We start from the raw sequence: 24,651 nt of genomic DNA on the forward strand, positions 1-24,651 counted from the left end.
TTTTACATATTAATAATAATAATAAATATTAGATATATACCTGTCCAGCTATCCAGCTTTTATCTCTAAAACACTGCAATCCAGAGTAAAGGATTCAAAGTGAAAACATTTTACTGAATACATGCATTTACAGCATGATACACTCCAGAGAAAGCATGCATGAAAAGGGCAGAGCTAAGTTTTTAATATGCCTGCCTTCAGAAAAAAAGTCTCTGCACTTTTAATAGGTATATGTATAAAGTGTTTATTACTGATGTTATAAAAGTATGAATATTAAATGGATAACTAAATGGATATTTGTGATTTGTTAGCACCAACAATTGTGAAACATACTTTTTTTTAATTTATACTTAATGTTGTGGAACGTTCATGAAGCAGCTTTCCTGAAGTCTCTTATAAGGACAAAATAAAAAAACAAAAAAACAAAACAAAACAAAAAAACAAAAACAAAAAAAAAACAAAAAACAAAGCACAGCTTGTGATATTAACAAGAAACCATAAAGCCATCTGTCATAAGAATCCTAATGTCTTAAAATGTACATTTACAACTTTACCCTTGATTTTAACAAAGCACTAACACTATCTTTTTTTTTTTAATCTGTATATTTGTGAGTTGGTCCTGCTCATTAATTTGCTCATTAATATCATTATCGTTGTGTCCTAGTTCAGAGAAGTGTGGTATTGTGCATGTTTCTTAAAAAGTGGCAACAACACACAAGTTAAGATATTTTTTTTAATCCCACAATTCTTTCATCACATAGCCAATCACTGATCACTGACCTTAAACTCTAATACATTTGACTTTGAGTTTTTAGTTTCTAAAAAACCCACACAAAAAAACAGCCAAAAAAAAAAAAACCCAGATCAAGCCATACTATGATAATATTACTACATTCCACTTAATATAATTACTACTACAGAAGAAACATTATTATAACATTTGTATTATGATAAGATTCAGATTCAGATTCAGATTAATGTCCTGTATAACATGCTTAATTTTCTATGCTTACTTGTAATCATCTTGAAGTGACACACTAGTTACTTGTTAGGTACTAATTTATTCTGATTAATATTTTTTTCATATTTTATGTTAAACATTGTACCAAAAGTCGCAAAAACCATATAAAAATCATTCAGAATATAAATGAATTCAAAGGTAAAAGAAAAGCCCCAAAAAGAAATCTGCCATAAACAAACACACTATATGAATTTTAAATAAATTACATGCATTCATCATGCATATGCACATTTCTCTTGATTTCAGCACACAAATTAATTTCTTTTCTCTAGATGAGCACAGCCATTTGCCTGAGCAATTAGCTTAAAAAGAAAGCATAATATTTTATAGAATAACCTTGGATTTCAAAATTACCCCTTCCATTTTTTCCCCCAGCAAAAGATTTGTGAAGAGCTGGGTACACACTTTACACTATCACATTTACACATTTTCACTTGATTCCTCATTTGAGGATGGGGAACTTGGCTTCCATAAATCTTTCACAATTTCCCATAATTTGTCAACTGGGGGGTTTTGGGGTACCTCTCCCAAACCTTTGTAGAAAACCATGACCTTGGTTTCAGAAAAGGTCTTGGGCAGCATGTAGGAAACCTGCAGAAAGACAAAATAATTAATAAATTGGGTTTGTACCATTCATCCATTTCCTGTAGTGCTTATCCTACACAGCCTGGAGTCTATCCCAGGCACAAGGTGGGTGACATTCTGTTCAGGGTGCCAACCCAGTGCAGGTCATAATCTCACACACACTCATACTAAGGACAATTTGGAAATGGTAATCAGCCTACAGGACATGGGAGGGAAACTAGAGTACATGGAATAAACATTTGGAGAATACATAAACTTCAACACGCATGGTGGAGGAGGGAGTCAAACCAGACCTTTCATTTATAAATGTAACTTCTGAAAGAATTGAAGAATCTGCAAAAACCCTGTGCATGAAAATGTAAACTCTACAATTACAGTATGTGTAAAAGTGTGTACCTCATTTTCATCCAGTTTCACTGAATTTTCCAGGTTGCTTTTCCTGTAGAATCTGAGATATTTGATTGGATCTTCTTCTTCCTTTCCGTAACTTAATTTAACAAGCTGTAATGAATAAAAACAAAATCAGCCTGAGATTTAAAAAAACAGCCCAAGCCCCAAAATCTTAAGCCACTTTTTTAGATTTATATTATTTTTGTCACTTACCTTGACAGTATATTGTTCAGTATATTGTTTAGCTGCACTTGTATTTTGCACCGAATCCTGCCACAGACACACACACAGAAACACACACACACACACACACACACACACACACACACACACACACACACACACACACACACACACACACACACACACACACACACACACACACACACACACACAGACACACACATGTTTTTGACTTCAATCAATGTCTAATAGGTACAAGTAGCTAATTAAATGATTGTCTAATGCATTGCTTTTTCCAAAAAATCAGTAAAACACATGCAACTGAAAGGGATAATGATTTTAGGTTCTTGTGCTGCTCAGGATTTTAAAACCACTTAATTCCAAAATTCAACTCACGTTTGTCCTGATATTCTCGAACCATTTTTTTAGTGCTTCCTACACACACACACACACACACACACACACACACACACACACACACACACACACACACACACACACACACACACACACACACACACACACACAAAATCATTTTGCAAGCAATTATATATTTTTAACAGTTTTTCTGTATGTCTCACTGCCTTTAATCAGGTATCACCACATTTTACCATATACCCCAGATACTATATATTAAGAAATTCATTTGGAACACTACATAGTAATTGGTCAAATAAAATTGGTACAAATGCACATGACTAACCTCTTTTTCTTTAGCTCCAACCGAATGATTTAGCTCGTTTGTCTTGAATATGTTACTACCGACAAACTTGTAAAGCTTGCGTGCCTGAATTCTTCTAATGATTTCCTGTGCAGTTTTGAGATCTTTTTCTGTTGACCGCATGATTTCCATAAGGATATCATCTGGGGGAAGAGAGGATGTATGTGAATTTATTTTATGTTTGTTAAGATATGAATGGTCTAGGAGAGACAAAGGTGTGAACCTGTGAGTTTCAAGAATGTTTTAGGGTCCAAAACTGCCTCAGAGATTGTCTTTCTGCCCAGTTTATAGTGACCTTCAGCAGCCACAAGTGCATCAGTAATCCTTTAAAGATAAGAAAACATGGTGAAAATATGTGCTTTTATTTTTATAAAACTAGTTACTACTGTCACTGGCAATATTCAAAAGTGTTGTACTGTATTTGTATGAACACAAATGTTTGTCTAAATCTCACATGAAGTGTCAGTGATGGTTGATTTTCTAAGTTAACTCACATTGTTTCGATTGCCACATTAACCCTGTGATGGCAGACGGTGTAGTGAAGCATGTATCGATTATGGAAGAGCTCGTACATGTTTATCGCTTCCTGAAGTATAAAGGAGAGAGAAATTCAATATGTTTTTTTTATAACAAGTGTCTTTCTGCATTAAAGGATTTCCACACGTTAAAGTTTACCTTATCTCTCATGCAAATGTGCTGTTCATTTTCATTGCGGCAAACTCGTGCAAACATCATAAAGCGCTTATGTGAGAAGTTGCTTTTCAGTCCCAGATGGTGGCAATCTCTAGAAAAAGAATAGTAATATATAGGATACATAGTATCACACCTTTCATAATAAATAAACATAAAATTTTGTTAAATAAAAATTATTGTGCATTTTACTCACCTGCTGATATAATCCATTTTGTCAACATCAATGCCTGTGAGTTTATTGGCCACAATTTCATACAAGTACGGCTTTTCCTCTTTTCTACTACTGTTGGAACACTATATCAGGCCAAACATATAAATATCATAAAAAACAAATTAAACAGAAATTGACTGTGACTGTTGTCTTATAATGATCCATGCACCTATAGCCTAAAAAAATGGTTTATTGGTTTATTGGATAGAATTAGAGGTTGCTAACTTCCATAAAACAGTTCTATTTGGAAACTCGGGAGGCTTTACACAGTGTTATAACCAAAGAACCACTTAGTGCTCCTGATTTTGAGATTTCTAAGGTTATAAACAAAGATACTCTACTTTTGTTATAAATGCCTACACTGTTCAGCTTTTTCTATGATAATCAGTGGCAGATCAAAACAAGAGACAATAAGAAATCAAATTTGTGTGTTTATCATTTTATTTTCCAGGGTTATTAGGGTAATCAATAATCTTGTGATTATATGTTATATATCTGTATATGTGCATATACTGTATGTGTATGTGATGTATTTTTGTTATTATTACCTTATCTTTTGTGCCCTCAATAAGTTCATGGATGAACATTAAGTCGTCTTCAGAAAATTCTAATCCATAAACTTTACCTATCATATCATTCTTAATGCCTTTTGAGATCAGCAGGTCAAACATTTTGCGTGATTGTTCTTCGTGCTATTCCATGTATATAAATAAAAATAAGAGCAAATTTATTTATAAAGAAATAAGAGAATATTATATTTACAAATATTATTAATTAATTACTGTGAAAATTTGCAGATGAATATGCTTAACTCTCAAATTGCAATTACACAGAATACTCATTCTGAAGTTTAAAAGTACAAATTCCTCACCTTCCAGTTTTCTAAATCCTTTGAGTTTTGACTTTTCTCTGGTCCCAAATCCTTCTTGAGAGGAAAACAAGAACAGCATAACAAAGTAAAAACTTAGACCAGAGACTTGCAGTTACAGTATATTAGTTGTGTAAATTAAATTGCTGGTAAATTTAAATGTAAAAGTGTTTAGTTACCAATTTCTCTGATAGCTCCCTCGTGACATGTTCAAATAAATGTGAAAATGGTCCATGACCTTCATATGAAAAGTAGATTTTACTGATTGATTATCAGATATTAATTAGGTGTAGACATTTTACAAAAGAGTCAAACTGAAAATATTTTTGTGAAGGTTTCAACATTACAGTGTTGTAACATGTTCCACTCTATTCTTTGCAGCTGCCTGCCCAAACAACTACAGTGACCACTACCGTGCTCCACCCTTACATATATAGACAGCATCCCATGCTTCTTAATTCCATCTTCCAGAAATACAATCTTGCTTATCCACCAGTCCTGGCTGTGTCTGAATCTATGTTTTGCCTGCTGCTGTTTCTGTGCACCACTACATTACGTAATTCCAAGCTTTGTTTCCGTGTTACATTGTACACCATGGATTTGACCCTAGATCCTAAATCCAAGATCCATCTTCTTAGAGATCATACTCAACAGCTACAAAAGTTTTGAAGAACTAAAAATTATTTAGAATATATATCTGTTATATTTTATATGTTAAAAAAACGGATTCTTGTTGCATCATGGATTTAGATTTGATTTGTGTTATTCCATTGTAATATTTAAGTCTTATAGTTTAATGCAGTGTGAATAACTAACCCAGGTCATGGCACAATCCTGCAATCTGAACACAGAGGATATCTTTATTATCAATCTTTTGTCCTTGAGCTTTCAGACTTTTTACAAGTTCCCCTGCCAGATGACACACACTGTTAAAAGAAAAAAGGTGTAGAATTGTTATACATGTTAACCATAAAATAAATATTGTGATGTGTTTTCAGCATGTCAGACAATATACTTGAATGATTGCCCTGTATCAAATATTTATTTTCTAAATAAAAAAAATGCAGATCTCCACTATAGTATTAAATCTTAGAAAAGCTAGCAACAACATTTAGTAATCAGAACATGCTGTCAAAATCTGCCTCAATGGAGAATGAAGAAGGACCCTCATAAAGTGTTCACACACTCAGTTTTATCCACAGAGCATTGCTATGTTCTTCCTGGTGTACCGGGAAGACTATGGCCCAAAGGACATTCATGATTACTTTCTGATTTCTCAGACTGCCTGCTCTCAGACTTTGAGGCAGGCCCCACTGCAGTAGTGGTTTGGCTTTAGGAGCCATATGACATTGGAATCTGTCTTGTCTTTATAGGACATTTCACCACCAAACCACAAGAGGGCACCCTTCATAACCTTCACAGCTGTGGCCAAAAGTTTTGAAATATTAAATTTCACAAAATCTGCTGCTTCAGTGTTTTAGATCTTTTTGTCACATGTTACTATGTTATAAATTTCAAGCCTTTCAAAAGTGCAAAAGCTTTTATTGACAATCACATGTCTAAATATTGACAGTTAACCTCTGAACCATTTATACCATCGCATCCTTTCCCATTTAGGACCCTTGCTCTCTGCTCTGACTTTCTTGTTTTCTGGATTCATGTTTTTGACTTGCATATCCAATTGACTCTCGGTATTTTGATATTATTACTAAAATATATTATTTGTTCCTCATATTAGCAACTTCTGCTCTCTGGCTAACATAGTTTCCTATTCATATAAATGTTTTGACATTTTCACCCAATGGAGTGCTCAAAGCGATTGTGAGAAGCTCCCGGAAAGACGTGATAGATTCCTCCCATCTGCTTGATGTTCCTCAGGCGTTGAAACTCTGGAGTATCAATGATATCCACCAGCAAGGGATGCATCTTAATATGGCCATGGATGGAGTCATTGAATATCTGCAATATGACAAAAATCTCACTTCACAGCTAGAAATGCAAAAATAGATGCTTATATTATATCTGTCACAAGTATAGTGGAGTATTATATAATATTTTACCAAAATACTGCATATAGCATTATGCAATAGCTCTTAATACAATACTTCCTAAGCTGCAATTTAATACAGTGTCCATAGAAGCATAATGTTTGTGTTTTCTTTGAACTCACATGCTGGTGTAGATATAAGTGAAACAGCGAAAATTACAGCCTCAGTTGGTCAGATATCTTAAACCTAAGTTTTCGGTGTAACCAAGTGATAACGAACCTTCGCTTCCGAGTCTATTTCTCAATAACCCCAGACCTCTAGCCAGCAAAAAGGATGAACTACATCTGCTGATTGCCAAGAATAACACCATAAATGAACTGCTGCATCCTACTAATAACACAGACTTGGCTAAACCCTCTCATACCTGATGGCGAAACGGAGCTAGCTGGGAGTACACTATATTTCTGGGACAGAAACAAGGTCTTCGGAAAGTCCAAGGGTGGGGGGCTCTGCATCTATGTACACAACAACTGGTGCATTAACGCCAGCATTGCAGACAGTCACTGCTCTCCTCATCTGGAGTTTCTGATGCTTAAATGCAGGCCCTTCTACCTGTCTCGTGAAATTACTGCTGTTATGGTAATAAACAAAAAAATTACATTCCACCGGATGCCAACGCTAATACTGTCACATGCCATTCATTTACATCAGACTAAAAATAGTTCTCCCGAAATTCCATTAACATATCAAATGTGCAATTAGAGAAAAAAATACAATGGATAAGGCCTGCTCAAACATCAAGAAAGGCTATAGATCAACCCCACTGCCCCACTCTGGTCAGTCAGACCACATTACAGTGCTCTTAATTACAGCATAAACTCCACTAAGAAGGAAATCTCCACTACAATAATAGCTGTGAAAAAATGGCCAGAAGGAGCCTCTTTACAAATTCAAGATTGTTTGGAGAGGACTAATAGAGGACCACTTCACGCACAACAACCCACAATGACGCTGGCATGGTATCCTTGAGAATGTGTTAACTTACTGCATCTCCACCTGGTACACCAGCAGCTCAGAGGGGGACAAGAAAGCCCTCCAAGGAAGCACTCCTCTTATCAACTCGGCACGTAAAATCAGCGGTTGCTCTCTGCCTTCCTTAAAGGATCTTTATTCAGCATTCTGCCTTAAAAGGGCAGCAAACATCCTAAAGGACCTTTCTCATTCTGGACATCAAATTACTACCCCCTGGCAAATTATTCAGGTCCATCATCTCATGAACCAATAGACGAAAAAACTTCTACCCCAGCAAAATATGGGAGCTAAATGCACCTAGACTTGTGAACACACACATACATGTAATCTGAAGGATTGCAACAATCTGATCTGGCATTTTATACACAAAACCTATATGTTTACATTCTCTGTATACCTTATATATATAGACAAAAAGGGAAATGTGTATATACTGAGAGGGTATTGAAGTGTTATAAACGGAATGTAAACATGTCAGTAATATATAATGTAAAGTGCAAAAGAATGTAAATATTGAATGTCCATTAAATATTGGAGGTGGACTCTCTTGCCTTTGGATCCAGTTCTTGGAATAATGCCATCCATTTTTAATTATTCATTCATTCATTCATTCATTCATCCATTCATTAATTTTCTACCACTTATCCGAACTTCTCAGGTCACAGGGAGCCTGTGCCTATCTCAGGCGTCATCGGGCATCGAGGCAGGATACACCCTGTACGGAGTGCCAACCCATCGCAAGGCACACACACCATTTTTAATTATCTCCAACAATTTTTTTACAAATACAAATAAATGTAGCCACCCAGCCTCTACCTCCTACATCATGGTAAATGTACTTAACTATGACATTACTTATGAAATCACAATGTATACAAGATTAAAACTCACCTTGAACTTACTTTCATCCATATTTTGCTCTGAAGCCTTATTTCAGTGGATTAGAGTAAAGTAATTAAGGTTAGTATGCTTTATAATTCACACAAATTAAGCATTTGCATAATTTGCAAATTTGCATTTGCAAATTAAGCATTTGCCATTTCTTATTTGCCATTTCTTATAACACATACTGTACATTCCACTACATTTACCTTTGATTTACCTTTGAATTATGATTTACATTTACAGTTGTTGTTTTTTTTTCAAAGAAATGGCAAGTCTGAGAGTAAATACACAATAAAATAAAAAGAACAGCTCAGTTTATTTATACCTCATTCTATGTATAAATTCAAACACTTCATCAAATCTGAAATAGATGCAAGCCGATTGGGGAATCTTTGATTACCGTGACCAGATGTCTATTAGTTTCTTTTCTTCTTTCTTTTTCTGATAATCCTGATCAGAAACTGGATTCACAAATGTTTTTGTTTTCTTTGTGCTCATATGCTTGTGTTGATAAAAGTGATAGCACCCATTAAGTATCAAACTTGGCAACAACACAGCTGATTTACTTACCATGTCATCTGACCAGGTTTTTCATTATTAATGTTAAGACTTTTACTTAGAAAAATCGGGTGTATGGAATTAATAATTAACTTTAATGTATAAGTTGCATGAAATGATCATTGATGAATGAATGAGCTTTAATTTCTAATCTATTAATTGCTTATCAACAGTTCATTATTACTGTTACTGGCAAAAAGTATTGGAGTGTAAATTCAGAAGTGATAGAATTCTGGTGTATAAATTTGTTAAAGTCACTATTATTTTCCAATTTGACAATATAATTTTAAATGAAGTAAGGTATTTATCAATATAATACAAACAATTAAGGGTGTTGCTTGTATTTACTCATGCTTAACTAATGCTTATTACAGTTTTTTTTCCTTTCACTTCAAACCTTAATTTCTCATTTCAGAGAAATGGCAAGTCTGAGAGGAAATACACAATAAAATGAAAAGGACAGCTCAGTTTATTTATATCTCATTCTGGGTATAAATTCAAACACTTCATCAAATCTGTCAATACAAATATGATAACAACAGAAGTAACATGTTGATCATAACATAACATTACTAATAAAAACACAATGTAAGCAATTCTAAAACTTACCTCACTTGTTCCTGTAGCCATATTTTGCCCTGAACCTGAAGCCTTGTGTCAGTGGATTAAAAAAGGGAACAAAATTAAGGTTAATATTTTTTATAATTCACACAAATTGAGCATGTGCAAGATGTGCTCATATGCCTGTGTTGATAAAGTACCAAACTTACTCACAACACAGCTGATTTACTGACCATTTTACCTGATTTACTGACCATGTCATCTGACCAGGTTTTTCATTATTAATGTTAACAAGACTTTTACTATGAAGAATAACACCAGATGATAAACACCAGAATGGAAACACTATGATAAACACCAGAAAAGAAAAAAAGAAACAAACAAACAAACAAAAAAAAAGAAAATAAATACTGTACATATACATATGCAATCCTAGTAGTTTTTTGTAGTGCTAAAAAAGTATTTTGTAGTGCTATCATTAATGCACATTTTCATCAGTTTTGCACAGTGTACAGTATAGTATAGCTACAATATTACAGTAATTATATGGTCCCAAGTGTATTGCATAGTACACCTTACACAGCTCAAATAGTATTGCCCACTGAGCAATACTGCACCTTCCAAACAGAATTGTGCACAGTTCCACAAACGTTTTCTCTAATTTAAGCTGTTACATGTGAAATATATATGTGGATAAAGATGTGGAGCTAAAATCAATAAATACCAGGTGTGCATGCACTCTGTGATGTGTCAAAAACATACAGTAAGTGTCTGCCTTGTATGTAACTAAATGAAAATGGGTACCATATATTTCTCTAAACACTTTATCACAACAGGAGTTAAAGATACAGATGAATAGTCAATATTCTCTTTTAATCAATGTTTTTCTGGAATTGGTGTCTGAGTCTCATACTGTAGTCACTTGCTCCTTTAGAGCAACAAAAAGGCCAGATTTAGACAGGGAATATCAGGGTACAAATAGTTCCTATCATTTGGGCCCGAGCACCGAATGGTGCGAAGCCCTATTGTTTTTGCTCGGGTTTATTATTAGGGCCCGAGCACCGAATGGTGTGAAGCCCTATTGTTTTTGCTCGGGTTTATTATTAGGGCCCGAGCACCGAATGGTGTGAAGCCCTATTGTTTTTGCTCAGGTTTATTTATTTATTTATTTATTTATTTATTTATTTATTTATTTATTTATTTCATACATTGGCCAATTGGGGTCCCTTAACATGCTCGAAAACTCTTGAAATTTGGCACACACGTCAGAGCCGTGCGACACTAGGCTCGGGCAAAGGCTCGAATACGGGTGTGGCAAGGGGGCTCTGTAGCGCCCCCTGTAATGCAAAAACAAACATTTGTGCACAGATCGGGCAATTATGTACGCACATGTACGAGACTTGGTATGCATATAGATCTCATCGACCCGAACAACTTTCGCGCTCTAAACTATGAGCTCCGCCCAACAGGAAGTCGGCCATTTTGGATTGTTTTATAATTGCATGCGGTGAACTTTTAAATACTCCTCCTAGGGAATTCATGAGATTGACATCAAACGTGGTGAACATGATGCTGAGACATTGCACTTGCTAAATTCTGAAGGGATTTTTGATATCTCAAACGGTGCTGCCACGGCCAGGCGACTAATTTATGGCGAATTCAGAGAAATAGACACATGCGCACATGGGCATCCTTTTTCAATAATTTATTAATGTTATTTGAAATGTTTTTATAGGCCAAACTAATAATCTAATAATCATCTCATGAACTAATTATCAGAAACTTAAGTTTAAGTGCACTGTATGCACCAATGTATGCAAAGGATAAACTCACCTTGTAATTTTCTGTAGCCATTTGTTTGCTTTGAAGCTGAATCCTAGAGTGACAACAATAATTCTTGTTTAGCTTGGACATAGATATATATTAATATATCTTACACATATGCTAATGGTATCATTGGATCCTGCTTCCCAACCCTGCTTGTGTATTTGATAAATATTACACTTTTAAACTTTGGCATTTCTTCTAGCACATGCTCTACATTTCACTACATTCACAAAATCTTTATCTGTGATTTCTCAGTTCAATTTAATTTTTTACTTTCTCTTCAAGCCTTAATTTCTTGTGTTAGGAAACTTGGCAAGTCTTAAAGGGTATACACAACAAAATGAAAGTAAGAGCTCAGCTTTTTTTAAAAGGCCCTCATTTTTTATTTTAAATTCATTAAATTTGTCAATGCAAAAATGATAAAAATAAAAGTAGAATGTTACCGAACTTGAGCTAGTGCAAATTTATGTGCTGCTATGAACTGACTGCAAAGGTCATGTGTTCAAATCCTGTCACTGTCAAGCGACCATGTCTGTGTCCCAGAGCAAGACCTTTAACTTTCAATCTCAGCTGTTTCGTGACCTGGTGTAAATGGCTTTGCTTTAAATGAACAAAATTTACTTGGTACCATTTCATACAATGCATGACATACTTAGGAATATGCTATATGTATATGCACCGTTAAAATCAACTAATATCCAAATATTTTGGTGTCTCTGATTTCAAAGCCCCATTGGTTTTCCTTTTGTTAGTCATTAAAAATCATACCTTATTTCTACAAAATTGAAAATCTATTCACATAGTATTAATACACAGTGATTTTGATCACTGTACAAAAAAAAGTTATTTTTTTATTATATATTTATTCAAATAAATTAACGGACATAAAATAATTCATTAAGTGCATGGAAAAACACTTGTTACAAAAAAACAGACACTATATAAAGAAAAATAAACATGTTGATTGCAGTGAAATTTATTTATTTGTCAAAAACATTAAGGAATAAAACATTTTTTTCTATTCAGTTAAATTATTACTGAAGTATGATAAAGACAAAATAAGAATACATTTTTTATAATTAAGAATGATAAAAACAATTGTAAAGGAGTGAACACTAACTATGTACTCATACTGGAATGATAGCTTACCTTTCCCTTACGATCCTCTGAATTCCACACAGCAGAGTGGTGTGTGTGTGTATTGTTGTTGTAAGAATAGGTGAGAATAGAGCATGAATTCCCCTCGATCCAAAGCTAAACCTGTTAAAAAAGGGAACAAAAACAAATGAGAGAGGTAAAAAGGATGAGGAATAGAGAAGCGAATGGAATAGGAAAGAGGAACAAAAGCAATTGATGTTTGCTAATAAACAAAAATGAAACAATTGAATATGATTGAAATACAATTACAATTTCAATTGTGATAAATGCTACTGCAAGATTGCAGAGGATCAGACGCTGTAGATTTCAACTGACTAAGAAGATGTGATAAGTTTTATTTATCAGAATTTCAAGGGAGCTCTGATCACTTTTATTTACATTTATATGTATCCTTTTTTTCTATAATTGAAATATATATTTTAAATATTGAATGTGGCTAGAAGAAAATAGAACAAGATCTTTCATATAACCACAAAAGGTTATAAGCCTGCATATATTTACTGTTTGACAGACATCCTGGTTTCAAATTTATAATAGGTTTCTCAGGTACAATATATTGTCAGCAAATTGGAAGAATATCATTAACAATAATCTTGGCATTATGGTTGATGCACAATATGGGATATAAGGGGAATAATTTCCATCTCTGATGGCATTAGGATTCAAAGCCTCTGCCACTGTGATAAATTTGGAAAAAGCACCTACCTGGATCGCTAAATGTGTTAATGGAATCATGAGTTTTTGTTTTTTGTTATGGGTAAGCATCTACATCTGGAAACAAAATAGATTTAAGTATGTGAAGATCCTGGCTCCCAATGGTATCTTTACCATAATCACCGTTGTGAATGGACTGATGATGTTAGACCAATGATTGTTGGGAATACTAATGTTATTCACTCCACTAAGAATTAAATTGCTGAGTAATGTTATTGAATTATGTAGAGAGGTAAGAAATATGTCTTCTCTCTCAGGAGATCTTTGAGAAGGCTGAGGACAATAGGTGGGAATCTGTGAACTTCGAAAAATGGCTAAAAGATGCAGAAATAACAGAAATACTTAGAAATGATGTAATGATTGCATGTTTTAATGAAATTCAGGGAATCTGGGAAAATACCTTAACTAACACATACATAGATCTGAACAAACAACAGACAAAGGAAACTAATTAAAAAGACAAATCAGACCAACTTAAAAACATTGGAAAAAAGAAGAGAGAAAACAGGAAGATCTATATCTTAATCTTATCTAAATCTATAATCCTAATGTTACTGAGATAGATCCTAGTCAACCGTGGATGTTGGAAAGTAAAACACGTACTAGACTCATTACTAAAATGACAATTGATTCTATATACCCTAATGTCTTCCTCAATGGAATTTCCTTTAACAGCAGTGGTGGAGTCTGGACCTTAGTGCAGTAGTGCTGGAACTCATGGGGTTACAGCGACAGGCAGTGTCCTGGCAGAGGGAAAGAGGAAATTGGAGAGGACAGGAGGTAACTAGAATTTGGCTTGAAGATACTCCAAACTGGGATGTTGATGAGACTGGGGTGAACATCCATGGTTTGGACTTCAATTGATGATTCTGATAAACAGAGAAATTATGAGAAAATAGGAGACTGTGTCTTGGAGGAAGTCTGCTTCCTATATGGACCGCAGGGAGCATCTTGTGTTATGTCTTCAAAGACATGATACTCACAACAGGGATGATGAAAGATTTTGATCAGGATTGTAGAATGGTTCCTGTTCGTTATGATAATGCAGTCATTAAACTGAGGCAACAATTGGTACAAAATCGTGAAAAAGAACTCGGGGAAAGAAGAAGGTTATACGAAAATAAAACTCCAAGAGGGGGTGTTGTGAGATTATCCTAAAAACATAATAGAATGAGGATAGGAGAAAATGGAGTTGTAGGATTCATGGATCCCCCTCGACCTCGACTTAATACTAAGATACAGCCTATATATAACAAAAATGGTTAAGAAAGGAAAAGAGGAAGAGGTGTAGAGAAGCTAAATGCGAAAAGAGGAATAGAAGCAGCTTCTGTTTGCCAATAAACTTCTGAAAATAGAAAATTTGTTTACAGAAATGAAACAATTGAGTATGAATTAAATACAATTATAATTCCAATTGCCAAAAATGCTACTGCAAGACTGCAGAGGATTAGACGCTGTACCTAGAGGAGAAGAAGGAGAAGACTCCAACTGACTAAGAAAATTTAAGCAAAGATAAGTTTCAATTATCAGATGTTCGAGTGCACTACTTACTATGTCTGAAGGTCTAAGTCTGACTCCTTCATCTAAAATTTAAACAATAGACTAGGTAGAAGAACTTGAAGAGAATCCTTTGAAGACACTGTTGTTGTGGTGTTGCTGGTAGCACCGGTCCTCTGCCTGAGTTTGGAGACGAGCCTGAAACACTGCTCCTACTCTGTACACAGCTCATGAAGGGCCTGATGTTGTGCCTTGTGGTTGCTGGTGAGGGTCTTGATAATTACTGCAAGTGACAAAAGCTCCATGACAGTGGGTCCTCTTTCTCAGTCCCTGGTTCCAGGACCAGTGTGACACTTTATGAGGTGGAACAGAAATAGGGATGCCAGAGACAGGCTTGGGACAATTGTAAAAAAAAGCTCTTGATTCTTTGTCATTAGTCTTTCATATTTCATTGCTTTTACATTTCTCTGCACAAAACATACTGTGTAAAAGTTTTGGCAAGTGTGAAAAAATGCTGTAAAGTAAGAATGCTTTCAAAAATTTGTATTTTAATTGTTTATTTTTTTGTAATCAATTTACAAGTGAGCAAATAGAAGAAAAATCAGTGCTTCTACCCTAACAGCATCAATACTTACACTTGCACAAAGTAAGGGATTTTGTATGATCAGAGTCATGATTAACCATTCCAAGCATTTGATAATGATCATCAATTTCATATGTAGGTTGAAACACAGTCATTAACTGAAGCACAAACACAAATTATTTGAAGCTCAAATAAATAATATCACAAGGTTATCCTACTTCAATTCCAGAAATATTGCAAAGATAAGAAATATGATGTCACTACATGGTGCAAAACACACCAGTTCATGCATTTGCTACCTCTAGGTTATATTACTGTAATACTTTACTATCTGGATGTACCAGTGGTAACATAAACAAGCTCCAGATCACCCCTATCTTATCCACACTGCATTGGCTTCCAGTCAAATTTTGCATTGATTATATAATACTATTACTGACCTATAAAGCACGTAAAGGTCTTGTGCCATAGTACCTAAGCAATCTTTTTTTTTTTCTAATCCATCACTACTTCGAAACAAAATGTGCTGGCTATTTGGTAGACCTACATCATCAATCCTGATGCCCAGTGTTGTAATGTAGAGGAGTACAAATACTTCGTTACTGTACTTAAGTAGAAATTTCCCGTATCTGTACTTTACTTCGCTATTTAAATTTGTCAACTTTCACTTTTACTCCACTACATTTCCTAGATAAAATGTATACTTTTTCCTCCGTTATATTTCCACTAAGCATCTTTGTTACTCATTACTACAAAATAAAATCAGAAGAAATGTGTGCGACTGCAATAAGGGAGGTTTGGCGAATCACTGCTCCTAGATTGCATTACACTCCGCACGCTCTACGGAGAAGCACAGGAACACACAGCATGCACGCGCAGTCAGAGCTGGAGGCGTTTATCTATAACGTTAATCGCCGGAAAGCCACAAAGATGGCAACCAAAAGCAGTGAAATTTCATTATTCTTATTACCAGAGTTGATAGCACAAACAAAATATTAATGCAAACAATCCATTCAATACTAAATAAAAATAACAATTATTGATTTGGTCTTTGTCTTGTGAATATTTTTTTTATCAGTGACTGTATTCATTGGACACACTGTTTGTGGAGAATGCACACATACATGAACTGATTTGATTCAAGACTGGCATCATTACATCATGCATAAAATTTTGGTTTCCACTTTTGCCATTTAATAATACCATAACTTTGGGCTTACTATGTAGTCATATAATATATAATATAAAACTCTTCTTGTTTTAAATTCTTACTGAGGGCTAAAACCTCTAAAGATGAAATCCTAGAACCGCCCCTGCTCTTATGCCTACCGGAAATCACTGAAATTTTACTTTTTACTTTTACTTCAAATACTTAAGTACATTAAATATCAGAAAATTACTTTTGATACTTAAGTACAGTATATATATCAGATACTTTAAGACTTTTACTTGAGTAATATTCTAAAAGGTAACTTTCACTTTTACCAAAGTCTTTTTCTAGTACAATACTTGTACTTTTACTCAAGTATTGCTTTCTAGTACTTTATACAACACTGCTGATGCCCTACCCCTGGTTCAAGATTCGTCACATGGTGTGCACTTTGCTGAGGACTGATCTACATAGACAGCCAGTGACTCATGGGATTTCTGTGGATGGGACTGCCCGGAGTCTGTCTCAGCTTCTTTGAACTATTGTTGCATCAGCCAGCTTTATGGTTGGGTCTTCATCAGCGATCTTTTGAAGACTTTGGCAGGTCAAAATTAGTGCTAACCAATTAGTTCACTTACTTCACTGTCTGCCCTATATGTAAGGAAATTAAATTGGATACTATATATTTCTTAGAACACAACAGAAGTTAAAGATACAGGCGAATAGTCTATTCTCTTAAATCAAGGTTTGTCTGGAATTGGTGTCCAAAGACTCATTAATACAGAAAAATATTCAACTGCACTTGCCTGAAACAGTTACATCCATCCATCCATCCATCCATCCATTTTCTACCGGGTCGCGGGGGCAGCAGTCTAAGCAGGGATGCCCAGACTTCCCTCTCCCCAGACACTTCCTCCAGCTCTTCCGGGGGAATACCGAGGCGTTCCCAGGCCAGCCGAGAGACATAAGCACTATTCGGACTGGATTAGTTCTACGTGGGGACATGGGGTAAAGTAATTATTACCAGAGCTTGTCTGTGATTTTAGTCCCGTCAGAATGCACCATCTCGGTAATCATTACGGACAATGTTAGTAAAGATTACGGATGGAAAAATTACCTCAGGTAATAATCCGAATCGACCCACTGTAAATATGTACGGTAAAATTCCGTCATTTCCTGTTTAAAAGTAGTTTTTGGTGCATTTTTCAAGCATGGAGGCACCAAGTTGTCTGTTTGCGCACGTGATAACAGGAAGCAACGTCATACGCACATGACGACAAGGAGGTTACTGTGGTGCGTAAAGCAAGTTGCCCCTCCCACTTCTGCTAGTTTTACTGAAATGTCTTGTCCCGTGCGAATTGGCCAATTAATATTACAGACGTCCTGAGGTAAAATTGCATTACTCCACGTCCCCACGTAGAACTAATCCAGTCCGAATAGTGCTATAGGTCTTCCCCTGGGCCTCATCCCGGTTGGACATGCCCAAAACACCTCCCCAGGGAGTCATCCAGGAGGCATATGGAACAGATGCCCGAGCCACCTCTAGCTGACTCCACTCAATGTGGAGGAGCAGCGGCTCTACTATGAGCTCCTCCCGAATGACCGAGCTCCTCACCCTATCTCTAAGGGAGCGCCCAGCCACCCTGCGGAGGAAACTCATTTTGGCTGCCTGTATCCGGGATCTTGTCCTTTCGGTCATGACCTAAAGCTCATGACCATAGGTATGGGTAGGAACGTAGATCGACTGGTAAATAGAGAGCTGCGCCTTGCGGCTCAGCTTTTTCTTCAGCACAACAGACCGGTATATCGACCGCATCACTGCAGAAGATACACCGATCCGCCTGTCAATCTCCCGCTCCAACCTTCCCTCACTCGTGAACAAGACCCCAAGATACTTAAACTCCTCCACTTGAGGCAGGAGCTCTCCACCAACCTGAAGGGAACAAGCCACCTTTTTCCGGCTGAGAACCATGGCTTCGGACTTGGAGGTGCTGATTCTCATCCCCGCCGCTTCACACTCGGCTGCAAATTTGAATAAATAAAAAATTTGAATTAGTCGCCAGGTTGCATTTGTTTGCTTGGCTGAGTATCTTCATTCAATCTCAATTTATCCTGAGTTATCCTGAGTTACTATTAACCACTCAAAATACCTTATTTATTTATTTTCCCAGCGGCCAGCTGGTTAGCACCACTAGCCTGTTAGCGCGGTGTTTGAATTGTTTGAGCGTCGCATTTATTTGCTGGTTAGCATCACGCATAACCGGCCTGTTAACCCGGCTACCGCTAGTACACCTTTTTCACACCAATTATCTCTGTTGTTCTTGCTCTATAACATCATGTCGGTTACGTCTCTGCCTTTGAGTGCAGGTGAGGACACGTTCGAGCTGCACTTGGTGGAACTGGAGCTGGAGGCCGTGGAGAAGCAGATCCGTGACCTACAGGTGAAGCAGGCCGAGCTGCGGGAGCGGAAAGCCGCGCTGGAAGCTCCCTGGCCGGTCGCTCACCTGTCTCAGGTAAACTCCCGGCACCGCGGATCCTGGGTGCAGCAGCGGGGGACGCGCGCCGGTCCCCGATCCAGGACCTCCCCCCCTCCACCACCGCCGGTCTTTGAGATCCCCACTTGGAACCGCTTCGCCCCCCTTCGCGAGACGGACCGCGACACTGTGATCATCTGAGACTCCATCGTCCGCAACGTCCGTGCTACTGTGTCGAAAGGTAAGGCTCGGACCCACTGCTTAACTGGTGCTCGTGTTCTTGATGTCGCTGCACAGGTACCTAAGGTCGTGAGCAGAAACACCGCAGCTGTGGTTCTTCATGCTGGCTCGAACGACACCAGCCTGAGGCAGTCGGAGATCCTGAAGAGGGACTTCAACACCCTGGTGGAGACGGTTCGCACCACAGCGCCCACAGCAAGGATAATTGTGTATGGACCGCTTCCAACATACCAGCGAGGAATTGAAAGGTTCAGTAGACTTTTCGCTTTAAATGAATGGCTTCAGTCATGGTGTCAGACTCAGAACCTACTCTTTATTGATAACTGGAATGTTTTCTGGGAGTGTCCTAGGCTGTTCCGTGCTGACGGCCTGCACCCCAGCAGAGTTCGAGTGGATATCCTCTCAGACCACATCTCCAGGGTGCTGCACATCTTCTGACTGGTAAACTACTCCTTAAATTTAAATTTCAATAGTCATCCTTCACTTCAACACCTTGACACAAATACACACATAGCTCACCCTATAGAAACTGTGTCTGTTCCCCGAGCAGTGAGATCAAAAAGTAAATACGTGAGAAGTTCTCGAATAAGCTTACTGTAATTAGACAAGAAAAATGCCATAGAAGCAAACAAAAACAGTTCTTAAAGTTTGGGCTTCTGAACATTAGATTGCTTACACCCAAAGCACTTATTGTAAATGAAATCATCTCAGAAAATAGCATTACTGCACTCTGCCTTACTGAAACTTGGATTAAACCAAATGATTACATCGGTCTAAATGAGTCTACACCATCAGGATATATTTATAAGCATGAGCCTCGTCAGACTGGTCGTGGAGGTGGTGTTGCCACTATCTTTAGTGATTACTTTGCTGTTACCCAGAGAACACAGTATATATTTAATTCTTTTGAAGTGCTTGTCCTTCAAAAGAATTACATTGAAAGAATCTACATTGTTTCTTCTGTATGACTTAAAACCAGTTCTTTACTATTCTGTCTCTTTGGATACGGTGTGCAGTAGTCATTGGTTGATTTATTACCCTGGTGGCCGGAGTGAGCATGTGTTTACAGAAGTTCTCGTGTTCCATAGCTTTAATCTCTACTTGGGTTGCAAATCTTCTGGACAAGACTGAACTTTCGACACCGTCTTCTACTGCTCTCTTCACTAAGTGCATTAATTAGTACCTCCGGAACATGGAGAGTCGTGGTCGACCAAGACATACGGCCGGAGGTCAGATGAAACAACAACAAAGTTGATCATCGACCTCCGACCTAGGGTGTCCTGGTGCCACGTGCACTGATGGACACCCTTATGCTTGAACATGGTGTTTGTTATGGACAAACTGTGACTAGCACAGAAGTCCAATAACAGAACACCACTCAGGTTCAGGTCAGGGGGGCCGTTCCTCCCAATCACACCCCTCTAGGTGTCACTGTCGCTGCCCACGTGAGCGTTGAAGTCCCCCAGTAGAACAACGGAGTCCCTGGTCAGAGCACTTTCCAGTACCCCTCCCAGAGACGCCAAGAAGGTCGGGTACTCTACACTGCCATTTGGCCCATAAGCACAAATAACAGTGAGATACCTATCCCTGACCCGAAGGCGCAGGGAAACGACCCTTTCGTTCACCGGGGTGAACTCCAACACATGGCGGCTGAGCTGGGGGGCTATGAGCAAGTCCACACCAGCCCGTCGCCTCTCACCGTGGGCAACTCCAGAGTAGAAAAGTGGAGGTGAGCCCAACTATCTATAGTCGGTATCTCTCAACCTCCCGCACCAGGTCAGCCTCCTTCCCCCCCAGTGTGGTGACATTCCATGTCCCTAGAGCCAGATTCCTTGTCCGGGGATTGGGTCACCGAGGCCCCCGCCTTTGACTGCCACCCAATCCACAATGCACTGGCCCCTTAAGGTTCCTCCTGCACGTGGTGGGCCCACTGGAGATCGGCCCCACGTCGCTCCTTCGGGCTGAGCCCGGCCGAGCCTGTGGGGTAAGACCCGGCCACCAGGCGCTTGCATGCGAGCCCCAACCCCGGGCCTGGCTCCAGGGTGGGGTCCCGGTTGCACCATACCGGGCGACGTCACGGACCTTGTTTTCTTCTTCTTCATAAGGGGTTTTTAACCGTTCTTTGTCTGGCCTGTCACCCAGGACCGGTTTGCCTTGGGAGACCCTACCAGGGGCAGAAAGCACCAGACAACATAGCTCCTAGGATCATTCAGGCACGCAAACCCCTCCACCATAATAAGGTGGCGGTTCAAGGAGGGGTTTACGGTTACATGGATAGTAAGATAATGGATAGTTACATGGATAGTAAGATAATTATGTCAGCTCTACCCAGTCACAATTTCTAAATGCTGATTCTTTGTTGTTGGTACAGAGTTTATCTGTTTTGTTATAGATGATTTGTGGTTTAGGAATGTCTTTCTTAGTGTGCCTGTTGTCCAACTTACAAACATAATCAGTTATGGAATCATTCTCCGCTGCATATACATCTGTATTGTGAAAAACATCCAAATCTCTCTTAGTGGAAATATTACATATAATGAGTGTTTATATATGCTTTCATAGTAAATTTTGTGTGTTAGACTTGGAATAGAGAACAGGAAGCTCATGTTCCTATTCTGTAAAATAGTTCTGTTTCTGTAAAATATTTAATGGTGTCATGCAGAACTTAATGTTAAACAGTCTGGTGAGTCATGTTTCTATTTAAAACTTTCTGCTGTCATGAGGTGAATTTCAAATGACCTTATTTCAAATAAAAACTATGACCTTCAATAAAAAGTATTTACTAAACTAAAAAGAAAGATGAATGGTACACAAAATAGGGCTTTCAGGATTGAGTATGTTTTTTTTTATATATTTGTTCAAACACTTGCGCTTAACTAAACCGGTTACTGATATTTTTAACTCTTGAATAATGATCTAAAATAGTATGTGATTTGAGACACAAAACTAGTTTGCTTAGCAAATAGAGAGAGGAAAAATAATACTTTTAAGTATTATTGCAGTAATACATGCAAAAATAGGACATGAAAAAACAAACCAAGATAAATAAGTTAAGATCCCTTTGCCATTTTATGTGAAATAACAACCAAAAGTCATTTTAGAAATAAAAAAAAAAGATCTGGTAGCATAAACCATTTGTTTGTAATCCATCACCAATACAGCACATATTGATTTGTTAAGCATTATTATTATTATTATTATTATTATTATTATTAGTAGTAGTAGTAGTAGTAGTAGTAGTAGTAGTAGTAGTAGTAGTATTGTTACATTATAAATAGCTTTTAGATTTTAGCTCACCACTAGCCACCGCTGACAGTGTTGGAACAAACATTTTTCTCTCCAGGTGAACATATGAGTTTCACTTTTTAAGGTAACCAATGCATTCTTGGCTTAGCCATTTGTTTGTTCATGGCCTGATTTATGTATGAAAATCTGTGGCCTCAAAAGTAGACAAGTGTTTTATAAGTGTGTATTCCACCACAAACCTACAATCAATCTGTGTATAAAAGTCATAAAATATAAAATATCAATAAATGTCATTCACATTCATGAGTCTTAAAAATGCACCAAATGATTCCATGGAAACACCACAGAGAAGTCAAACCATCACATTCAAAGTTTGATTTCAAACTGAACTCTGGTGTATAGCATAAATACTTGAATTGGCCTTACAATTCCAATAGTTTTGGAGAGGACTGTAACATTCCAAAGTTGTAAAAGATTTCTTGATAGTTTTTTGACACACAGCTTGTTTTCTTGACCCTGTTGTAGCCTAGCCAGTGTTTGTGCTCCTGGCCCAGTTCTATTTACAGAACTATTTTTAATGTTGTCTCGCCTGATGGGCCTGATGCGCCAAGTAGGCAGATCCGCTTATTACAGTACCATTAGAAAGAGGAGTTCATTCATGTTATGAGTATGGTATGCGGGACCTTGAGAAGTTACTTGGGAGAACCAGCCTGACAGCCAAGCCCGCTCAGCCGTTCACCAGCTACTACAGGGTCAACATGGTAGTTGCTTCTCCAGATGCAGACAGGGCTCTCATGACAGTGCTGCAAGAGGTGGGAATCGAACCTGAATATTCAGCAGGAGAAACGATTGTTTTGCGAAAAGTACAAAAACCAGACTCATATTCAGGATAAAAATGGAGTAAGAACTTTATTGGGAAAAATTAACAAACCACAAAACACATGAAATACTGGGGACAACACTAAGCAACCTAAAGTGCAGAAAGCAAATGACCATCACAGGACAACACAACGGCGAAGGAAACGTGACATGAGCCACACAAAAAACAATAAAACAAAAATAAGGAAACAATGACTTAGCAAAGACTAACGCTAAACAATGGGTGGAACAAGACCCGGTAGAAGGCCTGGGCTGGCCACCACATTAGCCTCAGCATAGATTTGGGTTTGGGTGGCCTAATTATAATATATACACTGTATATATAAGACTGACATGGTGGCCTCCCAAGCCCTGCTCCACGGCCCTGCCCTTCAGAACTGCTCCAGCCATCCAGCCTTGACAAGCCTGACCTTGACTCACCGCCTCTTCCCAGAGAAAACCCTATATGTGAGACTATGCCTGCCTTTTGTAGCCTACATGGGCCTACATGGGCAGGACTAGCACTAAATAGGTCTAGCACTAAATAGCTACAAGAATAAAAAAAAATCATTAAGTTATTATTAAAGTTGATTATTAAAGTTATTTTTGCCTTTATGGCCTTTGATCATTTATTCACGTTTGAGCACAAGGTTCTTCCGATAAGCCAGAAAATGTGATTAGCTTTTCAATCATAGAGCTGAAGCAAAGGGATTTTTATCTATAACCACAACACTACAGAGCAAATCAGTGTAGTACAGTGAAAGATGCTGTCGTGTCTGTGCACAGTAACGCTAAAGACTTATGTGCATGCCGTAATATCTTCTGCATTGTGAGTGAGTTTAAAAAAAACAAGTATGAAGCTTGTGGGAGAACCACCACATTCTTGATCTGCTCAAGATGTCAATCCTGTTTTGAAACAAGACACTTTTTAAAATGCTACAGTAGAATGAAAATAAAGGCATATCTGTTTTTATAAGATAACCCTTTTCGCAATAGCATCAGAAAGTTTTTAATTTTTTTTTAAAACTTTGTAACCCATTTTGATGAAACTTCCATGAAGGTATTGTATAGCAGTGTTAATTACAGAGCAAGCCTGGATGGTGATATGATATGCTTTTTATGATGAAATGAAGCCAGTTTGCATCATCACAGTACCTAATGTATGGAATCCACACAACATGGAGGAATCCGTGACACTCGTATATAAT

General features: G+C 37.5%; 1 protein-coding gene across 2 annotated transcripts; it reads right to left on the reverse strand.

Annotated features, from left to right (window-relative positions):
• Positions 1-719: 719 nt before the first annotated feature.
• Positions 720-12,731, reverse strand: LOC113639114 (deoxynucleoside triphosphate triphosphohydrolase SAMHD1-like). Of its 2 annotated transcripts, none has more exons than XM_027140815.2 (18): positions 12,673-12,731; positions 11,530-11,572; positions 9,745-9,786; positions 8,584-8,619; positions 6,471-6,631; positions 5,489-5,598; positions 4,852-4,910; positions 4,676-4,729; positions 4,353-4,496; positions 3,787-3,887; positions 3,576-3,684; positions 3,395-3,486; positions 3,124-3,224; positions 2,883-3,043; positions 2,576-2,614; positions 2,210-2,266; positions 2,003-2,107; positions 720-1,612 (listed from the first exon to the last, which is right to left on the reverse strand). In XM_027140815.2, the coding sequence occupies exons 2-18, from the start codon at positions 11,548-11,550 to the stop codon at positions 1,442-1,444; spliced, it is 1,563 nt and encodes a 520-aa protein (XP_026996616.2). In that variant the 5' UTR covers positions 11,551-11,572; positions 12,673-12,731; the 3' UTR covers positions 720-1,441. The 2 variants fall into 2 exon arrangements, with proteins under 2 accessions (XP_026996616.2, XP_026996626.2); XM_027140825.2 differs by having other exon boundaries at positions 4,676-4,726; positions 12,673-12,729.
• Positions 12,732-24,651: the final 11,920 nt, after the last annotated feature.

This window comes from Tachysurus fulvidraco, chromosome 9, assembly GCF_022655615.1.
Source record: "Tachysurus fulvidraco isolate hzauxx_2018 chromosome 9, HZAU_PFXX_2.0, whole genome shotgun sequence".
Taxonomy (NCBI): Eukaryota; Metazoa; Chordata; class Actinopteri; order Siluriformes; family Bagridae; genus Tachysurus; species Tachysurus fulvidraco.

What these genes read in the sequence shown, in the direction of transcription:
- LOC113639114 (XM_027140815.2), bottom strand. Translation starts at nt 11,550, where the DNA reads ATGGCTACAGAAAATTACAAG. An exon ending in TGGCTACAGAAAATTACAAG is followed by an intron (nt 9,787 to 11,529) that starts GTGAGTTTATCC and finishes CACTGACACAAG; the next exon opens with GCTTCAGGTTCAGGGCAAAA. An exon ending in CGCTTTGAGCACTCCATTGG is followed by an intron (nt 5,599 to 6,470) that starts GTGAAAATGTCA and finishes TTCTTTTAACAG; the next exon opens with TGTGTGTCATCTGGCAGGGG.